Source organism: Hydractinia symbiolongicarpus, chromosome 7, assembly GCF_029227915.1.
Source record: "Hydractinia symbiolongicarpus strain clone_291-10 chromosome 7, HSymV2.1, whole genome shotgun sequence".
Lineage (NCBI taxonomy): Eukaryota > Metazoa > Cnidaria > Hydrozoa > Anthoathecata > Hydractiniidae > Hydractinia > Hydractinia symbiolongicarpus.
The window spans coordinates 20,290,270-20,305,174 of record NC_079881.1 but is presented as its reverse complement, the minus strand read 5'-3'; the positions used below and the strand labels follow the sequence as shown (position 1 = coordinate 20,305,174).

At 34.5% G+C, this 14,905-nt stretch overlaps 1 protein-coding gene across 2 annotated transcripts; it reads left to right on the top strand.

Annotated features, from left to right (window-relative positions):
* Positions 1–11,135: 11,135 nt before the first annotated feature.
* Positions 11,136–14,634, top strand: LOC130648400 (N-alpha-acetyltransferase 60-like). Of its 2 annotated transcripts, none has more exons than XR_008982951.1 (5): positions 11,136–11,345; positions 13,249–13,369; positions 13,633–13,729; positions 13,838–14,167; positions 14,410–14,634. XR_008982951.1 is itself a non-coding variant. In XM_057454448.1 (5 exons), the coding sequence occupies exons 1-5, from the start codon at positions 11,233–11,235 to the stop codon at positions 14,549–14,551; spliced, it is 708 nt and encodes a 235-aa protein (XP_057310431.1). In that variant the 5' UTR covers positions 11,138–11,232; the 3' UTR covers positions 14,552–14,634. The 2 variants fall into 2 exon arrangements, 1 of the variants encoding a protein (XP_057310431.1); XM_057454448.1 differs by having other exon boundaries at positions 11,138–11,345; positions 13,838–14,072.
* The last annotated feature ends 271 nt before the right edge of the window (positions 14,635–14,905 follow it).

Below are 14,905 nucleotides of genomic sequence, written 5' to 3'. Positions count from 1 at the left end.
GCAAAGGTGTGTCCGTAAAAAACTTACCAGAGAGTTAGTATTATATTTGTAAAGTTTGTTCTTTTTAAAACATAGAAGTCTTAAAGTGAAATTTTTTGTGTCATTTATCTTTGCTCCAACCAACCATCAACTATCTACTATACCATTGCTTGTATCGTAAGCTTATCCTAAATTTTTGTAACCAAACTCTTAGCAAACAAACACCAAACAGGTCTAAAAGTTTTTAAAACTAGGTTGGTGAAAAAGAGGGTAATAGAGTGGAAAATTCTCATTACTTCAGGAGCTGATTAAATAATGATAGCTATCAATAAGAATGTTTTGAATGGCAGTAAAGTAGACTGTTAAAAATATAAAATAACACTTTTAGGTGAAATATAAGGCCTCACAATAAAAAACATCCCTGGCGAACTTATGAGACCGTCGTGCAACTTCTCAAAAGTAGTAAAAATGCAGTTAGCAGAAATGGCCCATTCCGCTTCATGTGGGAATATATACAGAGTCAAAAATACCTTACAGGGTCGCCGTACCGTCACCGGTCACAACAAAATCGCCAGATATGAAGTTTGGTTTGTTGAGGAGTTGTGGTTCAGAAAAGTTTGAAGCTGGCGAACTTACCAGCCTGGCGAATTTATAAGACTTGACGCTATAATATTTATTGATTTGCGTGATAAAATAATAAAATGATAAAACATCAAAAGTTAAAGAGAGGCAGTTGTACTTAGTGTATAATGCTAATTTTAAATATGTTGGTCATTTTGAGCATGTTGGTATCAGCAGCCTTTGTAATTCAGAATTTTAAGCAGTTTTATAACTCACAATTCATTTGGGAAAATTTTACCTCCACATTTTTGCTTTTTATCTGGAAATTTAGTAATTTAATTGACTACTTATGATACCTAAATGATGAGGGAGTACTACATTTGAAGGATTTTCTACTTCGGGATCAATTTTAGGCTAAGTAGAACAGTGGGGAAGGTTCCAACATTTACGTCGAAAGAACACTAAGCGCGAAAAAACCAGCACCCCAAAATGTCTACCTTGTCATGCGTTACAGAAGTAGCTAGTAACAGAATTAGTGCAGTAAAAACATAAGTAATCCTAACAAAAAATAATTTTCGTAAGCCTACTTAATTACATGCTAAAACTTTGAAATTGATCCGCATTTAGATAAGTTCTACAAAAATTCATTTCCTTGCCACCAATCAACCCCAGGTTTGAGGGACTCCGCCTCATAAAACGATTGTAGCACTTATGTGTATTTTACAGAACACATTTAGGGTCGGTACAAAAAAAGAGTAGAGACCCCCCAAAACGGCGGCGAACCCTCGCCCCTTAGCTGTTTCGATTAAGCGTTTAAAACATTCTCGGGATTTTTTGTCTCTTTCTCCGATAGAAGACGTACAACCATTATACAGAGGATGTTTTTACTCAAACAAAAGTAGTCTACCAAAAAGAGCAGCTCCGTTTCACAAGAAAGTGGTCCTGTGGACAAGATAAAATTACAATAGCCTGCTGTAGCTGAAATCGCCAGTTTTTAAATTAAAAACAACGCTAGTCTAAACTTTGACATGAAAAAAAAACAATCTTGGATATGAATTCTTATCATAATACTCTCGTAAGCATACCTACCAATAAAGGTTTTTAGTTTGCGATCGTCCCATTTGCATTTTCGACATTGAGGCTAGCGGCTTTGACATCAGGCAACAAACCCTGGGGATGGCGATGCGTTCTTCCCATAAAGAATGTCCCTCACTTAAGGCGAATCTCCACGAGACGATATTTACCGACGATCGTCACCAATACTCGAATTTAATTGATCACAATTTTCGTCATGACGAAAAGTTGAATTGGTTTCTACTTTTTGTCACAAAAATCGTCGCAAATATAGTCCGGTGGAGACTCCGCTTTACAGTCCACAATCATATATTGAGTTCTTCCTTCTGTATAATTCTGTACCCCTATCTCTATTACCTAATGAGAAGTGTCAACAGAAGAATTTGTTGGATTGGGTTGAATTGTATTTGTTTTAATCATGGTTTTTACTGCTTTACTATGTGGCTTAATTACATATTTATTCTTATATTTTCAAGCATTATTACAAGCTCCAACAGCACAGCGATCATTAATTCCCATTTCACAAAAAATCCAACCATAAACAAGCTCCAAAATGGCTTTAATCTTGTAATGTTTTGATTTCTCAAATACCTCCGTCGTCCGGAGATGCATTGCGAAAGCGGTAAATTCAAAATGTTGTCGCTATCGATGAAAAGGCCTATTGGCGTGATTGTTAAATGAAGAGAGTTATGAAGCTGCATTAGCAACAATAAATTTTCTTATATAAACAAAAACTCTAGATGAAATAGAGCAAACTTTTAGGACTAAATAGGACTTTGAATGTGAAAAGTGCGAAAAGTCCGCCTTCCAATAATAAAAAATGTGTACTCAGAGTTATTTTGCCGTAAAGTAAAGAAAACAAATTCTTAAGCACAAGTTATCTTAAACAACAAAAATTAATTTATTAAATCAAAAACACATTCTGTTTTTGTAAGCTCAGGGTCAAACGATTTTCCCAACGAATCAATGGTGCTTAGTACTTTCAGTTTAAAAAGTTTGTCCACTAAAGAACCGAAATGATCTCTTTTGGCGATAGCGCCTTCAGACTAAATAATTGAACCTTAATATCAGATTGACATCATACATAACGTTTCCGCGCAAAAAACAAAACAAAAAAAAAAAAACAGGTACAATGCGTTCTCGTCCTCAGAGCCCTTTCAGATTAAGACCTGTTTGTCTCAAAAAAGTTCAGGGTCGAGAATAAGGTGTACAATGTTAAAAACAGCAGAACATATTTGAAACTTATACTTGGATAATTTGTTTTGCGCGCTATCCTAAAAAATGCCGCTAGCTTTCCCGATCAAGTTTTGTTCGGATGGGCATTACACGAAAGTCGAAGAAAGAGAGAGAGTGAAGCTATGCATAGGGATAGCGGATGTAACATGTATGACAAACATGCTCCTTTTCGTCTTTTGTTAGCATAAACTTCCCGGTTAACCTCATCTCCAGCAGGGCATCTTCTATCTTTCCGATATCCGGGACGGCGACACGAATATGACCCTGGGCCATGTTTGTATCACCATCTTGTATATCAGTAAGATACAAGATGCCCTGGAGACGAGGTTCCTCCCAAGTATTCGGTAACAAAACGAATCTGTACAAAAGTGATACACTGTATTGCAAGGCTCTTATGGATTGTAATAAAAGAACGTGTTCACAAGTATAGGAGGATGTTGGATTTTACCTAAATTAGTAACTCCTAATTTTAGAATTTTAGAAACAAAACGTTTTCTTTTAGTCATCACTTGTCATACTATTGGCTAAAATATAAACACAACGTATATACATGCTTAAGACAGGGTATCTTTCAACTTTGACGATGGCGATGATGCCATGGTACAATTCTCTCATCAAATTAAAAGAACATATTACCAGCAAATCCATAAACCGTAAACCTTCGGTACAAGGTTGATATACTACAAACTTTTGAGATGCTGGAATTGCTTTCTCCGCTAAAATAGATAGCCCCACCTTCTATTCCAAGGTTCTCTTAGCCAATCCAGTATTACGCCAACCTTGTCCCCTAGGGCTCTTTTTTACTTTTTAGTCGAGAGCCCTGGGATCGAGGTCGCTTTTGATATGATATATCAAAATATGAAAAAAGCCTCCCTCTTGGGGCTTCGATTACGCCACTGTCAAATTAATCAGAAATGCAAAATGACTTTGAAACGAGGTTGGCGGGGATACCAGTTTAAAAAAATGATAAATGCCGTCTGAACGTTGGGGAACGAAAAAGAATTCAAAGAATGTGTTTAATGCCAGTTGCGGTTATATACTTGCGGTTCTGTATTTTACATAGATTACTTGCCTCACTTGCCTGACAAAACATAAATAAATGAAACACACAAGGCTCTTTTCAGGAAGATGCTTTATCCAAAATGCCATTCCGTGGTTTTAAATTTTAAAATTAACTCTTTTTTAAAATACTTCGGCATCAAATATGGCTTCCACTTATTACCCAGATCCCCGATTTACCCAGATTTTATTGGTAATTGAGCAGCAGTGTCATTAAACTGCTCCTGCTCCGTTGGTACATCATAAATGACAGATGGACCGTATTCAGGGAACTCTTCAACCACAGACGTCGCATGATTTTCTTCTTTCTTAGAGACAATGCAACCTCGTCACCAGGGCATCTTGTATCTTTTCTGACCCCGGGACGGCGATACGAACATGTATCGCCGTCCCGGGGTCAGAAAAAATACAAGATGCCCTGGGGACGAGGCTGGAGACAATGTTGATTATGGATGAAAACTTTTTTTTCATCAGCCAAACCGACTCTTCCCGAAAACGCCGATTTTTTTGGTGTTGGTTTTGGGAGGGGTTGGAATTTTTTACTTAAATATGTTGTTCCTCTATAACTTTTGGTCTTTCCAAAACCAAATTGTCTTCCTTGGGAGCATGAAATGATAGATCATTTAAAGGCCGAGTCAAGGTTTCATGAAGATGGTCTAGTACATCATTATCATACACTGAATGACAAGCTCTTGATTTGGTTTAAATTTCTCTGCAACACGAGGCCTTAAACCTATTTGGGAAACATATTTTAGGAATATAATCTATTAAAATGGACTCGGTTTCGACATAATTAATGTCAATAAAATCGTTCTACATTTGGTTATCTTCTAAAGTAACCTCCTTGCTAATAACTTCATGATCCAAGATGAAAAAAGGAGATAAAGTGTATCGCGACGATAAAGATTTCCAGGATACATCTGCGACATTGTCACTAATGACGGATAGGATGTGGTTACAGGGCAACAAGGATTTGTTGGGGTGACTCCTTGTTCTTGATATCTTGGAAGAGAATCTTGTGATTTTTTAAATTAATATCTAAAAAATTAAGTTGGTAACACACACAAAGATTTTCTTTTTTAAAGAAGACTACTGCTTTTTGTTTCTCTTGGTCAAAAGATCAATTTTTTTTATTATAACTTAAAACTCACCAGCAACTCCGAATGATTTATCTTTTTGATAAACAGAGAGAAATGATAATGATTTTATCTCGGAGATTTCTAACTGCTACATCGACATCTTCCATTGATTCAAATATATATTTCTGTTCTTCTTTTTACAATCTACAAAGTATCCAGTGGAAAAAAATTTTCGATTTTGATTTATTTCTAGCTTTTACTTTTTCTTTATAATATCCAAGAATAATAATAAAAAACTTTGACAACTTACCATCTAGATTTTCATTATTCGTTTTATTTATTTCGATTATTGAACGATAATTACAGTTCGAAAGGTTTTATTTTAGTTGAAAACTTTAACGGATACAAAATCTCAAAAACACGTGCGTGTGCGTCCAGGCTTTTTCCGCGAACTCCCCTGGCTAAATGCGCACCCAATGCATTTCGGTATTACGCAACAACACGTCATATTTGAATGACGTATATCTAATAATAATTTAAATTTAAAACCACGGAATCGCATTTTGGATAAAGCATCTTCCCTCTTTTCATGCCTCCGTAAATAAAATAAAACACATGTTGTTCTTCCTTAAATGCTCTCATTTCTTTGGAAACTATTCCCTGGTTATTATTTTTTTGTTATTTTTTGAATTACATTCCTGTATAATTAGGTCAGCATTGTTTTATACTGTTTTCTGTTGTGTTATAATAAAATATCTGCATATGTCACTGACATATGCTGCAATCTTCAAGTTGGAATATCTATGCGGTCAACTTAGGGAACAACTAAGGGAAAACACGGACGTTTCAAGGTCAAATTCTCACAGCTTTGATTAAACAATAACTACAAGTCTCTAAATTGAACTAACGTTAAACTAGCAAAAGCTTACCTAAAACTACACAATAAGACAGATTTGAAATTAACAAAGATTGCGGACCTGTTATTGGTTTAAAAGTATCATGTGCCAAAAGTATGATGTGCCATTCGTCTGCGACTTCTAGTTTTAAGGGCCACATATCAAATCCTATTCACTGGCAGGTAGTATGTATGTTAGTAATACACAAAAGAATAGCTCTGCGTCTATGATTTACAGTGAAAATACTTGCCTGTCAAAAACAGTGAATACGGGTGAAACAAAGCTTACCTCGCACTTGAAAATCAACTCAAAGTATTGCACCTATTACGAAAACAATATGCTTTTATATATAACTTGTTTTGATTTGTTTAAACATATTTCTCATTAAAGTTGCAAAATATTAGCTAGGGAAAATGCTTTGTGCTGGTTGCCATCTTGGATCCTGAATGTATATAATTTTTTTTGCAGTGAAGGTTTGCTGTCTTTTTCAGGAATATTTGAGTAGGTGTGCCATGATTCGCACGTGTAAACCAAGTAAAGCAGGCAACGTAAAACGCATGCGCAAAGGATATTAATCTTTGTTGAGCATTCATTTTGCGGTAGAGAAGTGGTGGACATTTTAAATCGTGAACTCCTAACACAATGATCGAGCATCTACGTATAGCGACTCTCTCAATCTTAAGTTCCTTTTCTACATGTCCGAAATATATGACTATATTGTCATTTTCATAAATTTATTGTTTTCGAAATATTTATTTTGCCTTTCTATGGTTTAAAATTTTTTTAAAGAATAAAAGAAAATGTTTTACCTGTAAATTATGAATAATTAATTAAAAAAATTGAACTATAATTTTGGAATGTTTAAAACCACAAGCAAATAAAAAGTGCAGTTAATAACACTATCTACAGGTTCAAACATATCGCAGAAGTGGCCGATGACATGCTTCGAAAATGCTTGTCACAGGCACAGTTTAACATGAAGCAAAACTATACAGGAAACTCAATTGTTGGAGTCTTTGAACATCTCTCCTCACAAAACCGAGGGCAGGGCTGACTTATTGCCTGCTGTGTCGTGTGGGAGAAAAAACTTCTGGACTTCTTTTTAATACAATATACAATTTTTTCAATTATTATTATGAATTGAACGGCACCACATTATTTCTGTAGCCTGAATGATTTTTGTAACACAAGTATTCAGAAGATGTTATTTACATTGTTTATATCTAAAAAGTAAAAAACATGTAAGCAAGTATAAAGCACACTGAAATAAGTTTAACCATACAACTTGTCCTTATTAAATTGTCTAGGTCACTTGGTAACTTGGATTGAACCTTGACATCAGAGCGTAAAACTTTCCAGCCATATCAACATGACGCTGATATTTATTATGCTGCTATTCTGTAAAATATACATAAGTACCCAATCAAAAAAAATAACAGACTCTAAAAGCTAAAGAACTGTTTAAGAATGTTAAAGAACAAAATGTGTCAACATTAAGCAAGAAGGGTATTGTCATCGGAATAATCGCAAAAGTTGCTCAGGCACGTTAGAAACTTGGTATCAGTGGAAAAAATGTAATAATAATTTGGAGCATAATTTTCAGTATCAGTTGAATACTTGGGTTTGTATTATATATTTAGTTACCAATTGTGGAAGTATAAATGTGCTTAGAGCTAGCTACAGCTGAATTCTACTTCTATTTTTTATAAATTAAGGGCATAATATTTAACCTGACAACCCTCCGGCGTAATAATTACCCTCCCTCACTATAAACGCTATTATCACTAGATGATATACCATCAAGTGTTTACTATGCGACGTTGTGTTGGGGTTCACCACATTTTTCGTCCTCCTACCTTTTAAAATAGCTCAAGTCTTGTACAGTGTGCAAGATTATGAAAATGTATTGTTGATCGAAATTAGTGGTGAAATGCAGATATTGGTGTGTGTAGATACAATTGAGTGTAAAAGAAAACATCACCAGTTTCATCAATTAAATATATATTGATGACGTTTCCGCCGTATAGGGCCATTATCAAGTCATTTACAAATACTATTTCGTCAAAGATTATTTAAACATTACCATTGTACGATCATCATCATCATTCTCTGCTTAACGTCCGTTTTCCATGCTAGCATGGGTTGGACGGGGTATATTAATGACCCTCTTAGATAGATAGATCTTCTTATCTGGATAACATCTTTAATTCTACGGAGACGGAGACCTGCTTCTTAGCTCATCGTAACTAGCCACTCATCCACACCTAATTTTCTCATAGCCCACCAAATAACTTTACGTGGCACTCTATCAAAAGCTTTCTCTAAATCTACAAAGGCAAAATAGAGATTCTTTCTCTTTCCTAAATACTTTTCCTGAAGCTGTCTGAGTAAAAATATTGCATCTGTAGTGCCACGCCCTGGAACAAAACCAAATTGCATCTTATCTATATCAATTCTTTCTCTAAGTAACTTATCAATCACTCTTTCAATAACTTTCATTACTTGATCAACCAACTTCAAAACTCTAATTACCCCTTTCTAATGCATCACCCTTGCCCCTGAAACAATTCACTATTACATTCGACTGCCACTCACTCAGAATAGCACCATCCTTTATAATCTGGTTAGCAAGACTTGTAATAAGCTCAACTCCAATATATCCAGATGCTTTTACCATCTCTGCAACAATACCTGATACTCCTGCAGCCTTGCCAATCTTCAATTTCCTAATAGCCTCCACTACCCATTCTGTCTTGATCTGCATAGCTGGCCCTTCTATAACATCATCATCAGAACATCATCAGACAAATTATCCTCATCCCAATCAAACTCAGTGTTAAGCAACCTCTGATAATAATTCTTCCAAGCTACCCTTTTCTCCTCCTCTGTGCTAGCCAAAACACCTTCATCATTACGTACACACTTCTCACCTACAACATCTGTATTAGTCTTCTTCATTTGCTTTGCTATCTTGAATACCTCATTGCGCTGGTCTTCCCTTCTTAACACATCTGCAAATCTGTTTCTCTCTGCTTCTGATTTTGCCTTATACACTGCTGTACGAGCACGACGCTTAGCTTCTAAGTAAATATTTTTACTACCACCTGACTTCCACTCTTTCCAGAGTTTCCTCTTTTCCTTTATACACTGGTCAACCTCATTATTCCACCACCAGGTCTGTCTATGTCTAGCTGGTCCTTTCGTCCACCCACAGGTATCATCAGAAGCTTCTAGAAGACAATTCTTCAAAGTAGTCCAAGTACTTTCAACATTGTCACTATCACATTGACCATTGTGGGCTAACTGTTGAACTTTTGCACTAAATTGTCTTGCTACAATCTCTTCCTTCAGCTTCCAGACTTTTCGACGGGGCCTGTACTTTCCCTTGGCTTCTTTAACACTCTTCAAGATAATATCACAAACCAGCAGCCTATACTGGGAAACACACTCTTGCCCCGATATAACTTTCACGTCCTTCACCACTTTCTTGTCTGACTTTCTAACCAGGAAGTAATCTATCTGTCTTACAACCACCTGACTCATATGTTATCAGCCTACTCTGTCTCTTACTGAATGATGTGTTGCAAACCACCATGTCCGTTGCCATTCCAAACTCAAGCAATCTCTCCCCTTCCAAACTCAAGCAATCTCTCCCCTTCCTTATTTCTGCTCCCAAATCCATAGCCTCTATGCACACCTCTATAACCTTCAGATGACTTCCCAACATGACCATTAAAGTCGCCGCCCACCATGACAAGTTCAGTGTCTCCAAACTTTGATGTGACTGCTATTAACTCATCATAAAATTTATCTTTATCTTCCTCACTGAGTCCACACTGTGGAGCATAAACTGACAGAAAAGTGACAATCCTATTACCCATCTAAAACTTTATCACTATAATACGACTATTAACATGCATAACATCTATTACTTTTTCTACCCACTTCTCTGCAACGAATACGCCAACTCCTCCATATCCATCACTATTACCAATCCAAAAAAGCTTATACCTTGCCCTCCTACTTTCCACCAATCTCACTGAAGCTCCTCTCCACCTGACTTCCTGAACACAACACATATCAACAGATTTACGTTCTAACATTTCAACTACTTCACCTGCTCTTCCTCTCAGAGTACCAACATTTACACTAGCTATCCTCATCCTAGTGTTATCTACCTTGTGATGGGATAGCTGGGTAACGGTCTGACGATGCTCACACCTGACACCTGTCCTACTGTGCGTGACACCTTCACTCCTTAGAGTTCCAGCCCCATTTACGCAGTTTGTCTGATCAAGTATTCTTACGGCCATTAATAAAGAGTTTTGGCATAGTTTTACAGCTGGATGCCTTTCCTAGCGAGACCTGTTCACAGACCGGACTGGGTGTTTTTTAAAGTGACACCATCACTATGTGGCATTTCATGGGACTTCCACAATTGCCCCTTTAAACTAAGGTATGGTTCAACTCCTCTCTTGTCTCTTAAAGAGACCCTTCACCTAAAACGATACAATTATCATACGATATATTAATCAGCAAATAGGAATAACGGAACAATTGCAATATTTCTATTCAAAGCAGGTTTATTCCTATGGATTAATAAACTCTCCTTCAGTTGTAGATCATAATTATTCTCAGCAGTGGAAGGTATCGAGAAATTCTCAATTCTTCAATTTTTTTTTTTTTTTTTAATTTTGTTTTTTAAAAGAGTGATGATAAAAAGAAGTCCTGATTGAGAAGCAGATTTTAAAACTAATGCATAATGTGGCAATGTTAGGATGGTATACGCTAGTGAATTTTCGATGTTGATTACTTTTGTAGCCAATCCACTGCAGAGCAATGGCAGAATGATGCTGTTTGTCTATATTTTGAAAAAAACTTAAAAACAGACAATTTCCCAAATATTATGTCTAGGGTTTTAGATATGGACTAATTAAATGAAGGATTAAGAAGTGCAAAATTTATTTTCTTAAAAAACAGAAATTGTTTTTTATTGACAATCACACTTTACGTAATTTCTACCCTCCCCCCGCTACCTTAATGATAATGAACTTAAGCCCTACCAGATGGAAAATTAAATTCTTTTTTTTATATATATTGGTCTGCATTTTGTTTCCTCAAAGCTGATTGATCACATATCATAGCTAATATATGTCAGTTTGACACCAATTGTTGTTCTTTGGAGCCTAAGGGCTAGTATTCTCAGAAGAAAACTTTCAGGCTGATAAAAAAAATTGTTAAATGCAGGTTTGTTATATAACATATTAATATTTTTCGAATAGTTTTAGATCAAATTAAATCTAGAATTTAGTACTTCTTGTTGTTGGATATTATGCAGAAAAGAACTTATGACCAATTTAGAATTCACTTCATCTTTCATTGATCATGTGAAATTAAGATTTCTTGATCACAATGATGTGGAACAACTTAAAAAATTATGCACAGATTGGTTTCCAATAACGTAAGTTGGATTTGTGGAAAGGTGAATGAAAATAAATTTGTTTTTAGTGGTGGATAATTTAAAATATAAGTTACGTTTTTATATTTAAAAGTTTGTCTGTTGTCAAGCACTGTGTTTAGGATTTTGCCAGTGATACCGCCATGTTTTAGATAAAAAGTCTTTTTAAAATTTTTAAAATTGTTTTCTAAGTGCCACTTACACAAAAGCTTTGTGTGTTTATGGCAGTAAAAAACGCTTTTTAAACTATTAATGTATCAACTGAAGATTTAATAAGGCTATGAAGATGAACATAATTTCAAATATAGGTGGCCTTAAATCAAGTTTTGTTGTTGTGTGCCTTTTTTTGCTCTTTTATAACATGGTTGGTAATGTCAAAATAATTCATTTTATTGCAAAAAGAGGCACTGTTTTGAAGCTAACATTTTAATTGTGAGCAATAACAAATACTTATACGTCCTGTTAAAAAACAAGTGGGCGTCATTTAACAGAGCTTGAAAAGTTGTCTATGAATCTTTTTATATTTTTGAAAAATCTTTTTCATTTTGAAAAAAGGTTTTTGACTTCAACAGTTCGTATATCAAAATTCCCTAAGAAAAAATTAATTTCACTAAATGATTGCTTCATTAAAAGTCAGCCTAGTTCTCATGTATATCTTGTTTAATTCCTGGTGTCATAATAACCTAAAATTTGGACCCAAATATTTGTTTCTCCTAAAATCTTCTAAAAAAGTTTATTCATTTTGTTCATTTGTTTTTAAATGGTAAACTTTGTGGTATTATATATTTAGTGCAAAAACAAATCGAGCATTTGTTCACCTTAAAACAGCACTGGCTGATGAATTACTGAAAGCCCATGACCAGCCTCTCTGAGATTCTGACATTTAAATAAGGAAAGGCTTAAGTAATAGTAACTTTATTTACTCCTAAACTTCTCCTAAAATATGAAATGTTTTTTATGTGCTCTTTAGAATTTTCTCCTAGCTTTACCTTAAAACCTAAATTCTCCTAAATTTCAAATCTGGGGCAACCTTTGTCTTCTGATAATAATACAAATTTATTTTTTTAAAAGTTCTTTACCATGGACAAATCCACTGGTTCATCTCCCGTCTTATACATATTCTCGTAGTAAAACGTGAGATTATCACCTCTCATACATATCTTAAGCATAGCTATCTCGTGCTTCCTTATTACAAGGCAGTTTAGTTAAAATAGTTTCCAATTTTACCGTAACAAAGATTAAGAGCATCCATGAAAACGCTTAAATTAGTTAATTTAAAGCTAAAGCATACTTTTGTACTTACTGCTCTTCTGCTTCAAATTAATATTTGGTGTCATTTAGAAGGCTGTGTAAAATATTAAATTTAGCAGTATTAAAAAAAATTACACAAAATTATAGTATATTAAAAAAGCTCAATTATTAAAATATATTATACTTATATAATTAGAGTTGAGAAGAGCTATAAAATTCAAAATTCATATTGGCCTCGGCAAATGCCAATGTGTTAATAAAAATTCTTGATTCACCTTTGTTAGCAAATGTTTGCTGCCTTGTTTTTTATTTGACTTGGATGTAACCTGACTTTGCAAAAATTTTGCTTTTATTTTTTTTAAAGATGCAAGTAATTTTTCACATCTGCAAATTTGAATGAGAAAAAGTGAGCTAGGCATGTATTAGTAAACATATTGCAATTTGGATAGTGTACACACATAAGAACCACATAGGCCTTACCCAGAAACAATATCGACTGGCGAGAAAACTTGGTAAAAAAACTTTTTCTATTCGCTAAGTCCAAAATTCAGGAAAAAGGTTTTTAGCATCTTATCTGTTCAGTAACCACACTGTATATAAAAAGAGTGATATGTTTTTTTGTTTTTTTTCAATAATTCTTTCCCTTTCTTAACAGATATCCAGATGGTTGGTATAAAGCTGTTACAAAAAACCCGAAGTTTTTCTCTCTTGCAGCTATTTACAACAATGTGATCATTGGTGTCATCGTTGCTGAGATCAGAAACAGAGCAAAAGAAGTGTGTGTTTTTGAACTTCTTTTTTATTTTATGTTCTGCATGTTCAAGTTAATGAAAAATTTCACGAATTAAGATGCAAAATACTAGTCGGTGGCCCATAGAAAAAACAATAAGTTCGCTCATCCTTTTTATATCGTATTGTATGTGTCTGGTTACTTGCAGTACTGGTTTGTGTAACAAACAGATGTATACAGGTATTATAATATAGAAGATTACCAGTGTTTTTACTTTAATCTTTTTTAATCGTTTTTTTGTTTCTTTAGGATGAAGATATTCTTGGTTATTGGTATCCTTCTGACACTAAAGTTGGGTACATTTTGGTATTAGGTACGTCCAAAGAATATAGAAGAAAGGGTATTGGTAGGTTGCTTGCATGTTTTATTTTATGTCCAATCATATAACAAAACAAAAAGGGAGGAAAACACAGTTATGATCTTTTCTTTAGTAGATTTCATCACATTTTTTTAGCTTCAATTTTGTTAAAGGCATTTCTGTCACACGTCAATGACACTGAGAATCATTGTTGTAAAGCTGTTTACCTTCATGTGTTGTCGACAAATGCTGGAGCTGTTCTGTTGTATGAACGGCATCAGTTTCTAAGGCATAAACACTTGCCATTGTATTATGCAATCCAAGGTACAAGAATGGATGGTTATTGTTACGTAATTTATGCTAATGGTGGTTGTCCTCCTTGGACCACTTTGTATCTTTTTCAATATGGTTAGCAGAGTTAATTGTAACAATACTATGATTGAATCAACTCTGCTTAGAAACAGAGTCTAGATACAACAATGCAAGGTTAGATCCTAAGTAGCATTTCTTTTGTTGCCAGACTAGTAGGAAAAGTTTCAATGTAGAGAAGTTTTGTACGAGCTTGATTTTTTCTGGAAAATTATACAGTTTTGTGTAATGTTTTCTATGTTCTTTATATATATATATTTCTTTAGTGTAAGTTAAAAAAACATAGCAAGATTTATTTCAAATAGTCTAGTTTTGAACTTTAAAATTTATGTTTGTATACCTTAACTTATTTTTTCTAGAGACTTCATCAGTGCCACAACTAATTACTTTTCACAGTTTGCGTTCTGTCGTGCATCAAGTTATTTAATGTCACGACTGTGGGTGCTGCCACGTAAAATATTGCTAGGTCAAAAAAGTAGTCGAATAATTCGAAATTTGTAAATAAATTTTAAAGAAATAAGTTTTTCATCCTTGTAATATTAATGTTTTTTTTACGTAGCAAATATATCACTGAAACTGAATAATTGATGTAGTGAATGCAAAATGTCTGACCAATTTTTTAGCCGTCATAGACTTTTTTGTGACATTACACCAATACATCCCTGATATGACATTATACCAATACATCCTTGATGTGACATTACACCAATATATTCCTGATGTGACATTACACCAATATATTCCTGATGTGACATTACACCAATACATCCTTGATGTGACATTACACCAATACATCCCTGATGTGACATTACATCAATACATCCTTGATGTGACATTACACCAATACATTCCTGA

Coding starts and splice junctions, on each gene's coding strand:
- LOC130648400 (XM_057454448.1), top strand. CDS start 11,233: ATGACCAATTTAGAATTCACTTCATCTTTCATTGATCATGTGAAATTA. Junction 11,346..13,248: donor ACAGATTGGTTTCCAATAAC/GTAAGTTGGATT, acceptor CTTTCTTAACAG/ATATCCAGATGGTTGGTATA. Junction 14,073..14,409: donor TGTCCTCCTTGGACCACTTT/GTATCTTTTTCA, acceptor TATTTTTTCTAG/AGACTTCATCAGTGCCACAA.